The sequence below is a fragment of the Lacerta agilis genome, chromosome 1 (assembly GCF_009819535.1).
Source record: "Lacerta agilis isolate rLacAgi1 chromosome 1, rLacAgi1.pri, whole genome shotgun sequence".
NCBI lineage: Eukaryota > Metazoa > Chordata > Lepidosauria > Squamata > Lacertidae > Lacerta > Lacerta agilis.
In genome coordinates, this window is record NC_046312.1 from 113,560,367 (window position 1) to 113,581,348 (window position 20,982).

Here is a 20,982-nt window from a genome sequence, read left to right on the forward strand (position 1 = left end):
TAAACCTAGGTTATGGTTCTTTTGGGTGCATGCTGGTAGAACGTGCTTTAAGAGTGTTTTGAACAAATGTCTTTTAGGCAGCCCATATTTAGAGCAGACTTCAGCAGTGTTAGAAACAGATATAAAGCAGATACATGGTCTAGTCCAGGGGTCAGCAACATTTTTCAGCCATGGGCCGGCCCACTGTCCCTCAGACCATGTGGTGGGCCGGACTGCATTTTGAAAAAAATATATGAACAAATTCCTATCCCTCCCCCAAATAACCCAGAGATGCATTTTAAATAAAAGGACACATTCTACTCATGTAAAAACACGCTGATTCCCGGACCGTCCTCAGGCCGGATTGAGAAGGCGATTGGGCCACATCTGGCCCATGGGCCTTAGGTTGCCTACCCCTGGTCTAGTCCTTCCCCTGCCCACCCCCTTAATATTCTTAAGAGGGTCTCTCCTCCAGTCTTCAATAGCCTACTATATTCTGTATAAAGTCGTTCCAAATATCATTGTATTCATGGCAACGGGTAGCTTATAGGCGCAGGCTTCCTTCGTCATTACTACACTTGAGTTGATGAATCTGATCAACACGTGACTCTTTTCCTCTTCTATCTCTCTCTGTATGTACATGCATATACACAGAGCAGCTTAACTAGTCTTTTTAGTGCATTTTTAGTGCTAGGGAGCAGAAACACTGGGCAGGAAAATGCCCACTCTTAAACTTTTGACTTAACCCCCCCCCCCCACTAAGTTTTTGTTAATCCTACGCTGCCATTTAGCCTTCCTCTTTTTCTCCGCTTGGAGATTAATCATGCAGGAAATGAGTAAAACCTCCGAGAGCTGTCTGCTACTGCAGTCCATCTACATTTTAAGTGTCTCTAGAATGGCTGCTTTAAAATGGCTGATTAGGTACGTGCTGTCGACTTAAGTCTACAAAGGCTGCCCACGTGGAAGACCGACTGACACAGTATAACGCAAGGGGATTTACGAGCGTGTTAATAATTTAGGAGTTGAGGTATTTGAAATGTTTTTAAATTATTAAGTATGAGGGAAGCATAAAAGAAAGCAGGCCTTCCCATTTATTAATTAATCATACTTTTCCTTCAAGGAAAGTATAATAATTAATGGTCAAGGATGATGAGAATTGTTGACCGGCAACATCTGAGGGTCACAGATTCCCTGTCTCACCTCTAAGCTCCTTACTCACAGTTTTTAACATCATAGACCCTTGTAACATTCATAAAATCATAGAATTATAGAGTTGGAAGGGACCCTGGGTGTCATCTAGTCCAACCCCCTGCAATGCAGGAATATGCAGCTGTCCCATATGCAGCTGTCCCAATTTTTTTTTAAAAAAAACCAGAGCAATCTACTGATTTTGTGAGACTTGAGCCTGCCTAATTTTCTTGTCATAATCATAATACCTATTTTTATCGCGTTCATGAAAGGTCATCTCTGAAAACCTAGAAATGAGGCAATGCACAGGGGCGTAGCAAGGGGGACGTAGGGGGCAGACCACCCCAGTTTCCATAATGGAGGGGGTGACAAATTATCAAGGAACAATTACTGCCCTACTAGGGCGGTTCATTATTTTTTTTAATGCCTGCTCCAAAGGTCTTCTCTTACTATACTAGGGATTATATAGCTATATATGAAATTTCATGCATATTGGTTAATATCTTGATCCTCCCCCACCAAAATAGCTGTTTACTTGGCTGTTTTCCTATGTCATGAAGGCTGAAATTTCAGTTCAGTGGAGCACTTACTGTTCCCAACCCTAACCCTATGGAAAGCCATCTAATTAGACTTTAATTTGATTCTGAGATGTTTTTAGGAGGCAATTTAATTATTGTTTGATTTTATACCAGTGTTATGTATCTGATGTTAGCCACCCTGAGCCCGACTTCGGCCGGGGAGGGTGGGATATAAATAAAAGGTTTTTTTTTATTATTACTTGTTATTATTCGTTTGTAAGAAAATATGAAATAACGTAAAACCATTTTTGCAGGGGGGGATCAATGGGGGGGGGACAAGAAATTTTCCACACCGGTTACCACCTGACCTTCCTACGCCTCTGATACAATGCATCCTCAGCTTTAAAATACTTTTCCCCCTCCCGAAATGTATCCTTAAACAATATACCTGAAGGAGCGTCTCCACCCCAATCATTCAGCCCGGACACTGAGGTCCAGCTCCGAGGGCCTTCTGGCGGTTCCCTCACAGTGAGAAGTGAGGTCACAGGGAACCAGGCAGAGGGCCTTCTCGGTAGTGGTGCTCTCAATCAGATAGATGTCAAGGAAATAAACAACTATCTGACTTTAAGAAGACACCTGAAGGCAGCCCTGTTTAGGGAAGTTTTTAATGTTTGATGTTTTATTGTGTTTTTAATATCCTGTTGGAAGCCGCCAGTATTATTATTATTATTATTATTATTATTATTATTATTATTTTATTTAATCTAGTTGGTTGGTAATCTTCATTCTGTATCAAGTTGTTCAGTCTTGTTAAAAATTCACAGAAAAATCCTAACCCCGATTTGCTTCTGGCAATTAAATAAGAAGCCTCTTATCGTTCTGACTGAACTGGTTAAGCCTGAGAAAAGAACTAATGTAGCTAAGGTTTTCTAAAATTTATTTTTAAGGCAAGAACTAGTTGGCTGCATGACACAGAACTCCACAGGCCACTGCAGCTGTGGAAAAAGAAGAAGCTGTTGAACAGGATGATTGTGGTTTGCTGTGAGAACTTAATTTTCCTGTTGACCATTTTTTAACAGGAAGTTGAATTTTTTTTTTTAGTTTAACGTGCTACAGATTCTGATCTTTAGGTGTAAAATGCTCCCAGGGAGAAAAGTATCTGTTTTGGTGCAGTGATGAGCATTGCAACGTGCACGACTCTGGAGTGTTCGGAAATTCGGCTGATGGTTACGTGACCTAAGTATATATTTTTAGATTATTATTGTCATTAACCTTTTGAAGCTGTAGTTTTAAAAAGTGTTTTTAAATCCTGCAAGCAGGTTTTTCTTCTTCTTCTTCTTCTTCTTCTTCTATTGTTGTAGTACCGGTAGTCAATCTTTAAAGTGTTTCTGTAATTGTGAGAGTGAGGGAGAATGGATGGCAAAGCTATTGGGACAGATAATATTAAATTATATTAGCTGGAAGTGACCACAGGTGATGTTGTGTCCTCTCCCCACCTCTCTCAAAAAAACCCCAAAAAAACCTTCTCAAGCATTTACTTCCAGAGAAGTAAATCTTGGCATCTTAAAATTCCTCTGGACACAGAGTAGGGGTGGAGCAGTATAGGTCTTTCGTTGGAGCAGGGAAGAAGTGATTCAGTTGTTTCCAGTACCACCCTTCCAAAATAATTGAGTGCAAAAACACATTGGTATTTGAGTCCCGTTCCCCCCATTGAATTTATCCTCCCCTGCCGCACCCCAAAGTAATGAGCGATCAAGGTTGCTGTTAACTAGAGCAGTGTTTCCCAAACTTGGGTCTCCAGCTGGTTTTGGACTACAATTCCCATCATCCCTGACCACTAGTCTTGCTAGCTAGGGATGATGGGAGTTGTAGTCCAAAAGCAGCTGAAGACCCAAGTTTGGGAAACACTGAACTAGAGCATGTTTTATTTATTCTTCCTGGCTTTCCACTTCTGAGGTTGCAATACTAAAGCATGTATATTTTGAAAAAAAAGATGCGACTTTCTCCACAAATGCTGTTTCCTTACATTCTGCCACTCTTCTGACAAGCTAAGTATCAATACCCCCCCTTTTTAGCCCCCATTCTTTTATTCATTAATTTATTTATTCATTTTCTATCCCACCCTTCTTCTAAGGAACTCAGGGTGGTATACACAGCGGTCTTCTCCATGATCTTCAACCCTGTCAGGTGCATGAATTTGGCTGAGAGATAGAATCATAGAATTGTAGAGTCGCAAGGGACCCCCGAGGGTCATCTTTTCCAACCCCCTTGCAATGCAGGAATCTTTTGTCCAATGTGGGGCTCGAACCCACGACCCTGAGATGAAGAATCTCCATTCTCTATTTAACTTCTTCTGTCTCGTTCCTTATCGCCCTATTTGCTTGATTTGACAAAATGTCAGATTTTCAGTCATTCCACTGAGGTCCAAGGCTATGATAATTGCATCATAATTTAAATTATTCAGAAGGGCCTTTTCTTCTTAAAAAGCTATGTACCACCCAAGAGGGTGGTATGTCTGTTGCTTAAAACTCTTTGATGTTTTTGTTATTTAAGTTGTTGCGGTTCAGATTTGACATTATCTATACATTTACTAATGTGTAAGGAGGGGAATGCCCCTCAGTGGGGCATTTCTGAGAAATTACAAAATGGTGTTTTTTTCCCCCTTGACAGGTTTCACAGTGATAGAAGAACGTTTTAGGTTTAAACCATGCCTGTCCCCCCTCCTCCGGCTCCTCCCCCTCCCCCAACACTTGCCGTGGTAAGTCTCAACTTTTTAATTTTAAAATTTTTATGGAGATAAACAACCACTATCTATTGTATGGATCAATGAAAATGAAGCCAAGGTCTTAGCCAGTGTGGTGTAGTGGTTAGAGACTTGGACTAAGACTTGGGAGACCAGGGTTCTAATTAATCCTCAGTCGTACTTGGTGTCTGAACCTGAACTATAAACCATAAAATTAAAAACTGATGAATCCGAATGGGAATTGAACTGATTTTTAAAAATATTTTTAATGGGTCGACTCCTTACTTGTAATCTGCATCCACAGGAGTTGTTATGATGTGTAGAACATTTAGGAAAAGGAACAGGAATCTAGTGCAGGAACGTTTCACGTGATTTTACACTTGGGGAAAACATGCTTATTTAGTGGAATTCTGAAGAAGCATGAGTCAACTTCTGGAACATCTGGAGAAATTTAAGCTGTTTCATGTTGCTCATACAAACTTTTCTTTTTTAAAAAAATATGTGTGTGCTTCTGCTAACAAAAGATAATTCAAAATTTTATAGCAATCATGGCAGATTTTAAATATGGAGCCTGTAAAACTGGAATGGCTCTTTGATCAGAATTCTTTAAGCGTTTTTAATAAAAAGCATTATAAGAAACTGTTTTATTCCCTTCTATATATATCTAGGAAATCCTGTGTTTGGATATTGGAAATGTTCACCTCTATCTGGAAAATGACTCTGTTTGTGCAAATGAACTGTGTGTCTGTTTCTAAGATAGCAAACTTAAAGTGTCTCTTTTTTACTGACTTAATTATGAACAAGCTTTTTTAAAAAGTGGACATTCAGGGCTGCTATACACTTTGCATCGACAGATGTATGTCTGAAAGGTCCAGCTTATCCCAGGTTCTTGGTGTTTAACACAAGTTTAGGGGTACCTCCCTGCCCTTCACACATTAACCTGTTTCACACATAATGCTTAGCTAAACCATGGTTTAGTGCAAAACAATTTGTTGGAGACAGGTTGTGGCTACTCTGCTCCTCCTTTGGTCCCCTTGCTACTGTAAGTGAAGCTATGGTTTGGCTTAGCATTGTGGCTGAGCCCATGGTTTCTGTCATGCCAGGCAAACCACAAGTTGTAGCTGACATTTGTTCCATGACTTACAGCTTGCAGTTTGTCTGGGGAAGACAAAACCATGAGCCTGGGTTTGGAAGTAATGCAAAACAAACCACAGCCTTCTCTTTCATCACTCACGTATTTGCTTGCTCTCACAAAGCCATGGTTTGGCTTAGTGTTATGTACGAACTGGGCCTTTGTGTGTTTACTGCAGAAAAGGCAGCGTAACATCAACGAAGGGCTTCAGCAGACATGTTTTCCGCATAACCATAGCATCTGTGCCACACAGGCATAACGAAGGTGAGGAAAAGGGGCACACATCTCTCCCCTGTTTCTAAGAAACATGGATTTCTCCTTTTTGACATACTTGGATAGGATGGCAGCCAAGCACAGGTTCAACTATGTTGTTCTCTTCCAGTCCTATGGCTTCCTCACCTGTTGCAGGGAGACAACATGGCCTGGTGTGGAAACACCAGAAGGAAACGCCGGGTGAGGTGCTCCCTCCACCACCCTGGTGTGCCCCCACATTAAACATCTCAGGTGGTGGGCAGCTGGGTTGGGCATGCTCTTTTCTTTCTTTTTGCAGCACATCAGACTCACAGTGCTCAGGGACCTGGAGGCATCCTAAGGAATTAAAGAGAGTGGGCAGCCACAGCCTCTCCTCGAAGCATCTGCCCGCCAGCCCACTGCACCAATAAAAACACTGAGGGGCAAAGGGAAAGGGGTGGTGGCAGGTGGCATCAGTACCACTGCATGCCTTGGCCTTGGCATTTGCTGCACCTTTGTCAGGTGCTGACATTGGGCCAGAGCCATTCTCACATATTACGTTAGGGTAGTAAAGTCCAACGGTGACTGTCCCAGCTAATTGTCACAGAATCAGCAATGGTATGCAGTACAGCATCCATGTTTGGGAAAGGTTTGTGGCTCGGTCCTACAGTATCTGCTTTCAGTCCCTAGGATCTCGTTGTCCTGGAGAGCAGCTGCCAATAAGATAAGATTTCTTTATTGTCATTGTAAATACAATGCAATTGGATGCTTTCCCTTAAAAAACAACACAAAACATTACTTGGGCAGCGATTAATATAGCATAGAAATGAATGGTTGAAAATATCTCAATTGGTTCTCTTGAAACAGTCCTACAGCTGTTGAGTAGCACATTCATGCCAGATTTTAACAGTCCTTGTTATAATGAGAGTCCGTTTCCTGAGGGGATGTGTGCTGGTACAAGGAACAGAGACCTATGGTCTGTTTAGTTCAAATGTGGGAGCTGTAAAGCCCTGGAACCATATGTTATATTCGAATAGACCTTTCCGGTGAGCACAGTTGTAAGTTCAGCATGGTTGAAATCAGAGTAGGTGAATCATAGCATTGTAGAGTTGGAAGGGACCATGAGGGCCATCTAGTCCAACCCCCTGGAATGTAGGAATATTTTACCCAATGTGGGATTTGATCCCACAACCCTGAGATTATGCAGTGCATGGGGGTGGACTTGTTGACCCTTGGAGTCCTTTCCAACTCTATGATTCTATGCTGTACCGGCTGGTGTGGCTCTGTATAAGGCCACTTCCTGTTGCTAGAAAAATGAAACACAACTGGAGGGGTGCTGTGTCTGAAGGAAATGACTGCTTTTCTTTTTGTTAAAAAATAATAATTAAATAGTCATGCCCTACCTTTCTTTCTGAAGCAGACTGACATACAGCTGTCAATTAAGGAGGGGAAACATGTTGGGAAAGGTCATTGCACAAACATTTAAGGAGTCATCAATGTGGAAATAAATACAAAAACTATAATGTTGCAAACAGTTGGTTTTGTATCTTCTGCCCCATATAGACATTTTGTATTTAAACCCTATAACATATGCCCACCATATGATATTGTGAACACTATAAATGGTGGGGTGGGGCAGAGCTGCTCTGCTACCTTCCTGACAGGTGGGTGGCTGTTGCATACTGAGGAGGGGGAGAGAGAGGACAGGCCAGGAAGGAAGTTGGCATGGTGTAAACCAGGGGCCCGCAAACTTTTTCAGCAGGGGGCCAGTCCACTGTCCCTCAGACCTTGTGGGGGGCCGGACTATATTTTGGAAAGAAAGAAAAATGAACGAATTCCTATGCCCCGCAAATAACCCAGAGATGCATTTTAAATAAAAGGACACATTCTACTCACGCAAAAACACCAGGCAGGCCCCGCAAATAACCTAGAGGTGCATTTTAAATAAAAGGACACATTCTACTCATGTAAAAGCACCAGGCAGGCCCTGCAAAAAACCTAGAGGTGCATTTTAAATAAAAGGACACATTCTACTCATGTAAAAACACCAGGCAGGCCCTGCAAAAAACCTAGAGATGCATTTTAAATAAAAGGACACATTCTACTCATGTAAAAACACACTGATTCCTGGACCGTCCGTGGGCCGGATTTAGAAGGCAATTGGGCCGCATCTGGCCTCCGGGCCTTAGTTTGTGGACCCCTGGTGTAAACGCACCGGCAGAGCCAATCCGGCACTGCTGCTGACCTGATTTGGTATTCAAACAGCTATCTATCTGATTTGCAAAAAAATAAATAAATAATAGTTGGGTAACAAATCGTGCAGCTCTGAGGTGTAAAAGAAAGGCGATTCCTACACCACGCATCATAGTGACTTAAATGCATATTTCCTTGTTCTACTTCATAATTAGTATCATTCCTTTGCAGGCAAATACAGAAAAGCCTAGCTTAAACAGATCAGAGCAAGCAGGGCGAAATGCTCTTCTCTCCGATATTACCAAAGGGAAAAAACTCAAGAAGGCCGTTACCAATGACCGGAGTGCCCCAGTCTTCGAAAGTAAGTATAGTTGTGTGTCTTTCAATGGGTTATCCATGCAGAATACTTTCTATACCACTAGCCAGAAGTCTTGAAGCTGTGAAATGCGTAGGGTTTTCCTCTGTGGTTCTGAATGCATGTAAAGGCTGTGTACACCTGGCAATTCAAAGTGGATTTGATGCATCCCATGTGTGCATATTTCTCGCGTTGTCTATATAACATTGTCCTCATCCACGTGGTCATCTGCGCTTTCCCTTCATTTCCTGATTCTTCTGATCCATGGATAATGTGAGGGCGAAAAATCCATCCTAGTATTTCAAATGGGTGTACTAAGGTGTGAGCAGGAGTTGTTTTACTGGGGTGGCATCTATCACCATATCGTCTGCTTCTGTTGGCTAGATGCTGTTGGGACCAGGCATGACACTCTAGAAACAAACAAACAAACACCCTGCTGTTTTCTGCAAGTCTGGTATATTGGAAAATATGTGCTTCAATTTTTATTTTTAAGAAAACAACCACATTGTACAGGTAAATAAATACCTGTGTGCATGCCCACAATGGACCTCAGGTTTCTGGAATGCAGGGAGGGCGAGGAAGTACTAATTTGGGGGTGTGGACAACAGCACACAGTAGCGTGGATGGGAAATATTCAGAGTTCAATTGAAAGCACTCATGTATGCACAAAGGTTCATGCAGAACAACCAGGTCCGCGTGATCCACGTGTGCAGTGCCACTCTGTTATGTATACAGCCCAAAACTTGAATGGTCTTGAGTTATCCTAGACCAGGGGTAGGAACCACTGGCCCTCCAGATGTTGTTGGACTTCAACTCCCATCAGCCCCAGCTGCTCCTTGGGGCATGATCAGTCACTGTTTTATTTAAAGCAGGTACCAATAACCTATGGGACGCGGGTGGCGCTGTGGTCTAAACCACTGAGCCTAGGGCTTGCCGATCAGAAGGTTGGCTGTTCGAATCCCTGCGATGGGGTGAGCTCCCATTCTTCGGTCCCAGCTCCTACCAACCTAGCAGTTCGAAAGCACGTTGAAGTGCAGTAGATAAATAGGTACCGCTCTGGTGGGAAGGTAAATGGCATTTCTGTGCGCTGCTCTGGTTTGCCAGAAGTGGCTTAGTCATGCTGGCCACATGACCCGGAAGTTGTACGTCGGCTACCTCAGCCAGTAAAGCGAAATGAGCGCCGCAACCCCAGAGTCGTCCGCGACTGGACCTAATGGTCAGGGGTCCCTTTACCTTACCAATAACCTACAGATCCGGTTAGGATGTGAGAACCTTTCTTCATTCTCTCAGACTTTTTGCAAAGTATTTTGTTTTGTTTTTAAAGTTCCTTGTATCTTTTAAATCTGCTTTTACCCTCTGTTGCTATTCCGGGTTTTAATTGCACCATCTTTATACTGCTTTAGATTTTAGGTATTGATCTGTTTTACAGTTTTAACCTTGATTGCAAATCACCCCTAAGTTATTGGGTAGTATGGATGGGTAGTACTGTACAGTCAACCATTTCATGTGGGAATTCCGTTGCCGCCCCTCCCCACACGCATGTCGGTGGGGTGCCCCGCCCTGTTACGCTGTGCCCCACGATCACAGGCCCTTCATATGCATGTCAGTTGGTCATTGCTTGTAAGTACATTTAATAATAATAATAATAATAATAATAATAATAATAATAATAATGGTGTTTAAATACTCTCCCTCCCCTCCCATGCTGTCTCGGCAGAACCTAAAGGGTCTGGTGGTGGAGGTGGCTTCACGAGCAGTAGCAGCAGCGGTGGTGGCGGAGGTGGCGGCAGCTATGGTGGAGGAGGACCGCCTGGTTTAGGAGGTCTGTTCCAGGCGGGGATGCCCAAACTCCGATCTGCAAACAGGGATAACGGTAAGATACATTCAGTGGCGCACAGAATATTGCACTTGGCATCCTTGTTTACCTCCCGTGTTAAGAGAGGAAAGGCCAAAAATGAATACAACAAATGCAGCCTGGGTGCTTCCTCTCTCACTTGCACACACATACACTCTGGAACAGCAGAGCTATTGGCCGACCGGCTTTCCTGGTGCCAAGCATGCCAGAATGGAGGTTTTGTTCGATAATGCCTGCGCAGGAATGAGTGCTGCTTGTTACATGATGCATAGAACCATTTCTCACCTGAGATCCAGGCACTCTTCACAGCCCCTGACCCCACTTTTCCACTCATCCCGGCCTGCCACCTTCCCTCCCCTTCCCTCCAAATAAGTATGGAAATTGCTTGCAGCATCACTTTCCAGCGTGAACACAGCAGGCAAGTAAGCTGCAGATCACCTGCCGTTTATGCCAAGACCTACAAGCAGGTCTTCTTTTTCTCCTCGCCTACTCTATGGTCTGCCTCCCTACCTTGAAAGCTGTATCATAGGCAAATGCCTCTTTGTGTCCCCCTTGCCCCCTACAGCTCTAGCCTATTTTATTATTTATCACATTTGCATCTTACCCTTGCTTCATGCAGCTTGGGGGTTTAGATGTGAGGGCACCTTATTTTAATCTCATAGCAATTCTCGGAAGGTAGATTACTATTATTAATTAAATTGGTATACCACCCTATACGCTAAACAGGGCTTTTAGAGGAGAAAAACCAGATTTTTTTTTCTTGCTTCCTCCTCTAAAAACGCCCTATGGTCCAGTGCGCCCTATGGAGCGAAAAATACGGTATATTTATTTCAAACATTGCTATACCACCCATCATGGGGAAAAGAGAGTTTTCCCAGGATGTCTTACAATTAGATTCAAAATGCAAAACGATGCCAGCAAAAATGTACAATAAGTCACCTTACAGAGCAGAGATGTTTCCAAAAGGAATAACAGTATGCATTCTGCACTGTGATTCATGGTTGCATTTATGGGTCAGAGAACAAGCTGGAGTGGCTGAGGCAGGTCAGACTTGTACTTTCCTGATTGCAGGCGTCTCCCATAAGGCTTGGATGTAGCGGTGCTCTTAAAAGTGCATAAGGAGGTCTTTCAGCCCGTGTTTGATCCAACACAGTCTTTCAGAGCTGGTATTATCTGTTGTGTCACAGGCTATTTATGGCTCTCCTCTTAATCTCCCGGCACTTAACGAGCCCGAGTTTTTCTGTGAGACTGCCTCTTCTAGACAAATGCAAGCAACCGGACAGAAGAGAAATTCCTTCTGCCACCCCAAATATAAGTTGCATTGAGCCAGAGCAGTTTTTGCAGGGCTGTCAGTCAAGTAGAGAATATACCATAGAGGATCCATCGCTTACCGAACAGCATGAAGAAAATGGAACATGCTTTGCACATGCGCTGACAGAGGTCATCCTCTGTTGGATTTTATTTTTTATTTTTTGAAGAGAATCTATAGTCCTTCAGCCTTCCTTGGATGCTAGCATTCACGTCGCAGTAAATGTTTGCATATATCGGCGGCTAGATGTAGGGGGCTCAAAAAAAATTCCTTTTCCGTGTGGTTTTGGTTCTGTATGACAAACTGATTTCTTTGCATTCTCAGATTCTCCAGGAAGCAGGGCTCCAGTGTTCCCACCGGGAGGAAAAGCAACATCTGCAAAGCCCTTTTCACTCCCAGGTGGCGCAGGGAGGTTTGCAAGCCCTTCTCCCGGGCAAAGAACTGCCGTTCCGGAGCCACAGAGGAGCCGAATGCCTCCACCGAGACCTGACCCTGGTTCCAGGGCCGATATGGGTGCTCCTCCCGTGCCAAATACTCCAAGACCTGTCCCATCAACGCTGTACAACAGAGGACCCCCTCCTGTGCCGGGAGCCAGCAGGCAAGTCAGCTTAGGCCTCACACCTCCGCCTTTCCCTGGAAATAGATTCGGAGGGTCCCTCCGTCAGTCGTCGCAAGGGAGTATTCCATCTCCTTTCACAAACAGGCCTCCTCTTCCTCCGGCCCCAGGCAGGCCGACAGAAGACAAGCCTCCGCCGCCGCCACCCCCAGCAGGAAGCAGGCCACCTCTCAACCGGGAAGCTTCCTTGCCACCGCCTCCTCCACCTCAAAACAACAGGCCTCCGGTTCCTTCCACGCCTCGGCCATCCTTTGGCTCTCAGGTCCCTCCTCCGCCACCTCCAAGCAGGCCAGGCCCGCCTCTGGTTCCACCGACATCTGGCGGAAATGATGAGATGCCGCGGCTTCCTCAGAGGAATATATCGCTAGCATCTCCTTCTCCGCCGAGCCTGCCTGGCTCTTGCCGCTCTGGACCTCTTCCTCCGCCACCAGGCGAGAGGCCACCACCTCCTGTCAGAGACCCGCCCAGCAGATCAGGTGAGGCTCCCTGGGTTCTTCTAGCAACAACGCGAATGCCATAATACATAATGCAAACATTGGGGTGAAGTGAGAGGGGGACGTAATAGCAGTGTATAAAATTTAGCACGGAGGTGTATGAAATTTTGTGTGTTGTGTAGCTAGAAGAAGAAGAAGAGTTTGGATTTGATATCCCGCTTTATCACTACCCTAAGGAGTCTCAAAGCGGCTAACAATCTCCTTTCCCTTCCTCCCCCACAACAAACACTCTGTGAGGTGAGTGAGGCTGAGAGACTTCAGAGTGAAGTGTGACTAGGCCAAGGTCACTCAGCAGCTGCATGTGGAGAAGCGGGGACGCGAACCCGGTTCACCAGATTACGAGTCCACCGCTCTTAACCACTACACCACACTGGCTCTCCTTCTGAAGAAAACCTCTAGAGAGAGGTTTTCTTCCCTTTGCATAATGTTAGAATGCAGGGGGCATTCAGTGAAGCAGAATGGGGGGAGATTCAGAGCAGACCGAAATTTTGAAAAAGTATTTATTCACACAGTGCATAGTTAAACTATGGAATGTGCTCCCACAAGTAATGAGGGCCGCCAACTAGGGCTATATATTGATATCATTATATCGTCCAAAACTGGTTTGAAGTCTGTATTGTGATATCCATTTCCTAATTTTTGACCTGGCCATATATCATGAATCATGGTGTGTGTGCGCGCGCGCGCTGTGCAAAAATCACAATGTGGGGGAAACCATGAAGCCACCCGTTAACTCTGTTCACTCAGCTCTCCCCTGCTTCCTGCAAATCACAAGAGCAGGCGCCGGCAAAAAATCACGATGCTGAAAAAACCATGAAGCCAGCCGATGCCTCAAAATAGCTTCATCCTTATTTCAGACATCGTGATATATCGGTATATCGCAATGTTTAGCTGGTGATATATCACAATGCTGAAAAACGGATATCGCCTAGCCCTGCCACCATCTTGGAACATTGAGGCCTACTGAGATCTGCAAGATCAGGAATGGGTGTCTGAATCTTGGAGGTATTTAATTCTTAGCCTCAAGGAGGCAACTGTTAAGCTGCGTAAGAAAAAGCCAAATTTAAACTCAGTGGCTCCAGTTGCCCTGCTTGGATGACTTATGCTGAAGAACAGACAGGGCGAACGATATCCAGTTAGTACATACATAATTTTATTTATATGCTGAGGCAGCTTACAGCATGAAAAACGAAAACAAAAAACTACAACATAACACAAGTAGTCATGAACAATAAAAAAAAAATGTTTTAAAAATATACAACCAAACTGATCCATTTTCACAAGCAGGTCTATAGCAAAGATACAAAACACACACACAAAACAGCAATAGATCCCCCCCACAACATCACTTCAGCCCAAGAGTCTGTTCAGCAACCTCAGCTTTTGTAGCTGGAGTCAGTCAAAGCCCCGCCCTCTCAGGCCAGGTAAGAAAAGACCTGCAAGGCAGGGAGCAGGTCTGCTAGGACTTGCAGCCAAGATGGTCTCCTGGATCTTTCCTGGAACTCTCAGCAGCTTTCAGTACCATCCACTATGGTTCAGTATGCTGAACAAATAAACAACACTGAATGTAGTTAATTCTCTAAAAACACTTGATGAAACCAAAATGTTTTCAGCAGGTGATGAAATATCAGAATGGCAGGTGCCTTTCTGACTTCAATAAGAACAGTTTCCCAAATCACTGGTACCACTACACTAAAAGCCTAGTTGGCATAGAAATAAAGCAAATATGAAATAACTCTGGGTCAATCAGGAGGACTTCTCCAAAGCATCAAAGTGGGTTGCGTAAGAGACAAGGTAGTTAAGAGCCTTCTTGGTAGTGGCACCCACCCTGTGGAACACCCTCCCATCAGATGTTAAGGAAATAAACAACTATCTGAATTGGAAGACATCTGAAAGCAGCCCTGTTTAGGGAAGTTTTAAATGTTTAATCTTTTGTCGTGTTTTTAATATTCTGTTGGGAGCCACCCAGAATGGCTGGGGAAACCCTGCCAGGTGGGTGGGGTATAAAATAATAATAATAATAATAATAATAATAATAATAATAATAATAATGTGTCTTGTAGTGGATTCAGAGATGTTACATGACCATTTATTCTAGTGCATTGCATCTAGGAAGCTGATGACCTGAATGGGGCACTTTTTCATTCCATAACAGATGTGGCATGAAAAAATAGCTTTTGTGTGTACATGAGATATCTACATGCATATATGTATGGAGAGGGAAAATAACACAGATTTAATTTTTAGTAAAATGCAGTTGTAGGCCAGAACTACTCTATAGTTTACTTTTTAAAAATTTAAGATCAAGTGTGGGAAGTGTTACCTTGGCATGAACTCGTTAACTGCGGGTGTGTTTCTGGCCAAACGCAATTCTTTCTAAATGGATCTCAACTGTAATAACATTTTTTTGTGGAGGAATCATTCATGTGGCACACTCTGTAGAGAATTTGCTGGCTCTGGAGAGATCTAGTGCAAATAATTTTCCATGGATCTTCCCAAATGCTGTTAAGATACCCTTTGCTTCAAGCGAGAAGTTGGAAAGCTAATACAGAAAGACAGCAGATACCCTCTTCTCTGCTTACAGATAAATGGCCTCTTGTTCCTTCTGTGTAGGATGTTCTCGAATATGTCTCTGGTATGAGATGTTCTATGGTACGAGTTGCACCTTTCAAAACAAAAAACGGGCACTGGGGCCGGCCCCGTTTCGAAATTTGAAAAATAATAATGTCGCTTCCGATTGCTGCCAGTACACCTGAAGGAGTGTCTCCACCTTCATCGATCAGCCCAGACACTGAGGTCCAGCTCTGAGGGCCTTCTGCCGGCTCCCTCACTACAAAAAGTGAGGTTACAGGGAACCAGGCATAGGGCCTTCTTGGTAGTGGCGCCTGCCCTGTGGAACACCCTCCCATCAGATGTTGAGGAAATAAACAACTATCTGACTTTTAGAAGACATCTGAAGGCAGCCCTATTTAGGGAAGTTTTTAATGTTTGATCTTTTATTGCATTTTTAATGTTCTGTTGGGAGCCGCCCAGAGTGACTGGGAAAACCCAGCCAGATGGACTGGGTATAAATAAATAAATTATTATTATTATTATTATTATTATTATTATTATTATTATTATTCCTTTGTTCTTTCATATCCAGGACCCCTTCCTCCACCTCCGCCGCCAATAAGCAGAAATGGTAGCACTTCACGGGCATTGCCTGCTACCCCACAGCTACCTTCCAGAGGCGGGCTTGATAAACACAGAGGCGGACCACTTCCTCCTCCACTTCCTCCTGACAGGCCTGCTTCTGGAGCGCCTCCCCCGCCACCTCCACCTTCGTCCGCCATGCGAAATGGCTTCCAGGATTCTCCATGCGATGGTGTGTGTGGCAATCGCCCTGCAATCCAAATGTGCGGAGCGGGATTGCGTGCTCCCAACGACTTCCGTGAATTAAGTAGAACATCTGCAAGAATCCTTGCATGTGCAATTGTGCATGGGGAGGGTTTTTTTCCCTCTCTGCCTGGGTGGAACCCAAGGTTTCCTTCAGAGAGGGAGAGAACTCCATCCAGTCACGTGGGAGACAGCTCTCCACTGCTGTACATGGAAGAATTTGCAATTTTGCTCTTCTGCCCTCTTGATATGCTCTTTCGCAGTGATTTTTTAATTTAATTTTATTTTTTGTTAAGAAAAAGAGGTGCCGGCACTCACCATGAAGTTGTTAACTGCAAGTGCCGCACTTTTAACATTTGGTGGAATACGGTGCCAGTATCCCCAGAAAAGACTAACTTCTTCCAACCCCTACATGTCTGGCTATTTTCAAAAATTTAGAAATAGTGGAGTTACCCAATTTGCCAGGAATTAACTGCATAAACACTGTAATATTGTGGGCATGAGCATAGGTGGGGGGGCAGGGGAGCAGCTGCCCCCCAAATCCTCAAAAAGCATTAAAAATACTTAAGAAACTGAGGTTCTGCCTCCCCCTAGCAGAAGCCTTCTCCCTATGTCCTCTCTTTGGGTTTTTTTTTACATTTTGTAACTATTATTTTTATTTTTATTATTATTTTATTTTGACTAAGTAATAGTCATACATAAATAAGAATAAAAATGTGCACCCTACCACCAAGTCCATTCCATTGTAACTATACAACCTCCCAAGATTTTTACATGTTAAAAGGAAATGTCCGTGATCTCCCAAAAACAAGCTCAGCAACGTTTTGGGACGTTCTTGCGCCGGCGAGGGGTGGGATGGGGAGCTCAACGACTGTTTAATGCTTCAGTGCAAACGTTTTATAATTTGCTACCAAAATTGAGATAGCCCTTAATTTTTTCCCCCTCACGCTACAATTCTTAAAATGGAGCAAACCGGTTCCTGTGCCAGTTAAAAAAGCACAGACCATTTATAATGCTGTTTTTACTCAAGTACCTACCTTCTGAAGAGCACTTAGAAAACTGCAATGATTTTAAGGAGCCCATCCCACATGCTTGCAAGTGATGACATTTTGATAACACTTAACACTGCAAGAATGTTGTTTGGGTCCCAGGCATTGTAGAATGATACTAGGGGTGTGCATCAGATTCGGATGAATCGTGAGGTAAAGTGGGATGTCTTGGACAGATTTTTGGCTTGTCAGAAGTGAAGCAGGATTTGTATGAGGTAGCACAAATCAAATTGGAGGTAGGATGTGTGTGTCCTTTTTACATTAATGCAGATGAGCACTTTTAGTTAGTAATGCTTTCCCCCCTATCTTTTCATTTGGTGTGTTGTTGTTGTTGTTGTTGTTGTTGTTGTTGTTGTTGTTCTATTAAATTTGTATACCACCCTATACCTGCAGGCCTAAGAGCAGTTCACAGGATAAAACTGCAATACAATAATGCAAAATACATAATCAAAATAAAATAAAAACAACCCAATAACGCATTTCAAAAGAGCATTGGGTGACAATCAACCAAAGGTCTTGTTAAAGAGGGGCGTTTTCACCTAGCACCAAAGAATGTATAATGAAGGCACCAGGCAAACCTCCCTGCGGAGAGCATTCCACAAGTGGGGAGCCACTGCAGAAAAGGCCTGTATCCTTCAGGGCCACTGCACCGGGATGAGATTTGGAGGCCTGCTTTACAGTGGCTCCGGTCCAACTTAGAGAGCAAGCCCAAAATGTGGTGATTGTGGTAGGACTCAGGTTCAGTGCTTTGGCGTTGGCCTGTAATGCCCCTCAAGGCTCTGTCCTGTCCCTCTCCACCCCACCCTGCTCTTTTAAGAAAGGTTGTCTTGAATTTTGGGGTTCAGTGACACCAGAATGTGTATACATGGCACCCAGCTCCCTCTATCCTTCCATCTAAAACCGAGGAAGCTTTTTCAGTGCTATTTCAGTGTCTGGTGTCGGTAACAGACTGGGTGACATTAAAACTTAATCCCGGCAAGACAGAAGTGTTCCTGGGTCAGTCAAAAGGCGCAGATCAAGAAATAGAGATTCGACCCCATGCTGGTTGGGATTAGACTCCCCAGAAAACACAGGTGCGCAGCTAAGATGTGCTGGATTCAACCCTAAGCCTCGATGCCCAGGTTTTGGCAGTCGCCTATGTATAATATGACATTGCAGAAACTTCTACAAAGCCTGTTATTGTTGTGTTTTCTCCAGATGAGTGGGAAAGCAGATTTTCCTTCCATCCTATGTCTGACCTGCCACCTCCAGAGCCGTATGTGCCAATGAACAAAAGCTACCCCAGTAAACTAGCAAGGAATGACAACAGAAGTAAGTATTCTTTCATGAGGTGCTTGGTAGCAGAGCGATCACGGAGGTTATATAAAAAGTGCTTGGAACACTCGGAAATCACTACGTACGTGTGAAAGGTTGTTAATGTTATTAAATGACACACCTAAATTGCACAAGTGACCACAGAGGGGTACTCCTAGACCCTGTATTTAACGGCTTTGGACTGTATTCAGTTGTTTCATTCCACTCATGGAACGCTCTCTGAACAGAAAGGAAAACAGGGCAACTTTAGTCAGTTTTCCCTCTGAAAACATCTCCCCTTCCCAAATCTGTACTAGCTTGTGGTGGTAAGAGGAAACCTTAAACATGAGTCCCAGTTTGGATAATATGCTAAGTCAAACCACGGTTTATCTTAGCATGGTAGCAAAAAAGGACTGGGGAGGGCCAAAATGGCTGCGAGCTCCTCCTCTCCAGGAGTCCCAACAGTTTGCATGGTCTTGCTAAGCCATGTGGCTTAGCATGTGGCGTGAGCCCTGGCCTTGTGCAATTTACATTTTTCATTAAAATTAGGTTGGAGTAGACAGTGGATTTTCTTAGACTTGAAAACAGTACCCCCCCCAAAAAAAACTTGTTTCTCATTTGTGCAGGTGTTCTCTCTTTTTTCCTTTTTGCCAGTTTTTGCGGTGCTTGAAAACCCTTCAAAACCCATCTGACCAACAATGTGTCTTTAAAAAATGAATCTTTGGGCAATTATACGGGTGCCATACTATTATCAGTTTGAAATAAACAACTCTCCCCCTATGTATATAATGTTGTAGGCTAGCTAGCCACACGTTTGTAACAGCTACATGTAATTATGACATAAAATATTTTTGTATTGTTCATATCCATCCATCCAATACTAGATCAGTGAATAACAGAAGTGTTTTAAAAAATTCAACGGGGATGTTTTAATGGAATTATCTCGAGCATAAGCTTCAGTGAATAAAAAATAGGGTGAAATCTCTTTTCTTTTGCCTTTTAGGTGGATCCAGCCGTAGAGAAAGAGGTGCTCCACCGCTTCCACCTATTCCAAGGTGAAGTGGGGCTTCTGACCTCTTTGGTGATGTGACTGCTTTTTCTGAAACTTCCATTGAACCCAGCAGTCTTGTCAAAAGGCTTCCTTTCATGCCGCACTTTTTTTTGGGGGGGGGGCGGAGGGAATCCCACTCTCGGTATCATTTTCAGATCAAGCTGTCAGAATCCTGCTCAGGTTATTCCTGCCGATTTCCACCTTGGTTCTACAAATCAAAGATTTTGTGAAACTGTAATCCAAATCCCCATTTATGGGAATTTTAAGTTACTTTGAAATTAATGGGGACCTGGTTCCAATAAGGTGCTTAGTATTGGGGGAGTGGTATTTTATTGCTGTTGTTGTTACCTTGAAAACTATCTTGCAAGGCATAGTAGGGACTGTATAGATCACATTTTGGAGCTCAAAGTCTTGCCAGTACCATCAAAAAGAGCCAGACTTTTAGCTTGTCTTGTAGTGCGGGACAATAACATTTTACAAAATTCAAGTCTCTGTTACATTAACCTGAAACATAGCTTCCTTAACAACCTTCCGTATTTCTTTCCATGATAAATATGATTTGTAGCACTTTCCCTCCCCCCCCCCCGAAAAAATTGCAGTCTTGTCTGAGATTACTGGTCAAATTGATCAAATTAGTTTGACGATTAGAGATAGGGGAAAAGAACTACATGGCACAACTTTTAATACATTCCGTCTCTGGAAAGAGTTGGGATTCATTGTGTATGACATTCTTACTCTCTCTCAAGCATTCTGCTAAACCTTTAATGAATTGTAGCCCTTCAGAGACCAAAAGAATGTTGCTCTATGTTTGCCATAGCATCAGTAGCAACTTTTAACAAATCCACCGAAAATGCCTATGTTACAATCCAGGGCAGTACGTGCACGGAAGCAGGCTTCCAAGCATGTAAATCTAGCTGGAGGGAGGGAGGTGTCTACAATCAAATGCTGTGTACACAGGTCCTCCCTCCCACCCCAGAGGCAGGGACAGTGTGTGCTCAGAGATCTCCATTTTCTTTATTTAAAAAAAGCAAAAGAACTAAGATCTTGCAGGTGGACTTTTCAGCATTGGAAATTGGGGTGTCTTCTAGCCAAACAGCTGGATTGGTTTGGAAGAAGAAGAAGAAGAAGAAGAAGAAGAAGAAGAAGAAGAAGAAGAAGAAGAATTTGGGGCTTGCAGGTGCTACAAAACAACAAGATTCAATGTGTCACTGTCATCTTGGAAGTTAAGTTCTTCTTTTGCTAACAGTTATGCTGTTGGGCTTTTCCTCTGGGGTGAGTTTTACCCCGTGGTTTCTGAATCTGTGGTTCTGCAAAACGAATCGTTGTAAAGCTGTCTCCTTTGAACTATGCAAGGCAAATATTCAAAGTTAGTGTACATAAGCAACAATAGATGCTAATGAGACTCTTTCTGTGGCTTTCGGCTAACACCTCTGCCCTGAGCTTCCATTTCTTTCCTGGAACCATTGAAACTGTTCTTAGCTATGAAAAGATTTTATTTGGCTCCTGTGTGCTGAAGACACTCCCCTCCCCTTTGATGTGGCAGCTGTTAATCAAGCATCCAGCTGCAAGCAGGAAGTGTCAGCAGGAGACATTTGGTT

General features: G+C 43.6%; 1 protein-coding gene across 1 annotated transcript in view; it reads left to right on the top strand.

Annotated features, from left to right (window-relative positions):
• Positions 1 to 20,982, top strand: part of WIPF1 (WAS/WASL interacting protein family member 1) — a 68,290-nt gene that overhangs the window by 34,949 nt on the left and 12,359 nt on the right. Inside the window, exons 2-8 of the mRNA XM_033167831.1 lie at positions 4,356 to 4,443; positions 8,216 to 8,345; positions 10,057 to 10,212; positions 11,828 to 12,595; positions 15,759 to 15,980; positions 18,238 to 18,351; positions 19,337 to 19,388. Coding sequence (XP_033023722.1) covers positions 4,393 to 4,443; positions 8,216 to 8,345; positions 10,057 to 10,212; positions 11,828 to 12,595; positions 15,759 to 15,980; positions 18,238 to 18,351; positions 19,337 to 19,388 — 1,493 coding nt within the window. The 5' untranslated portion in view covers positions 4,356 to 4,392. The remainder of the gene's footprint in view (positions 1 to 4,355; positions 4,444 to 8,215; positions 8,346 to 10,056; positions 10,213 to 11,827; positions 12,596 to 15,758; positions 15,981 to 18,237; positions 18,352 to 19,336; positions 19,389 to 20,982) is intronic.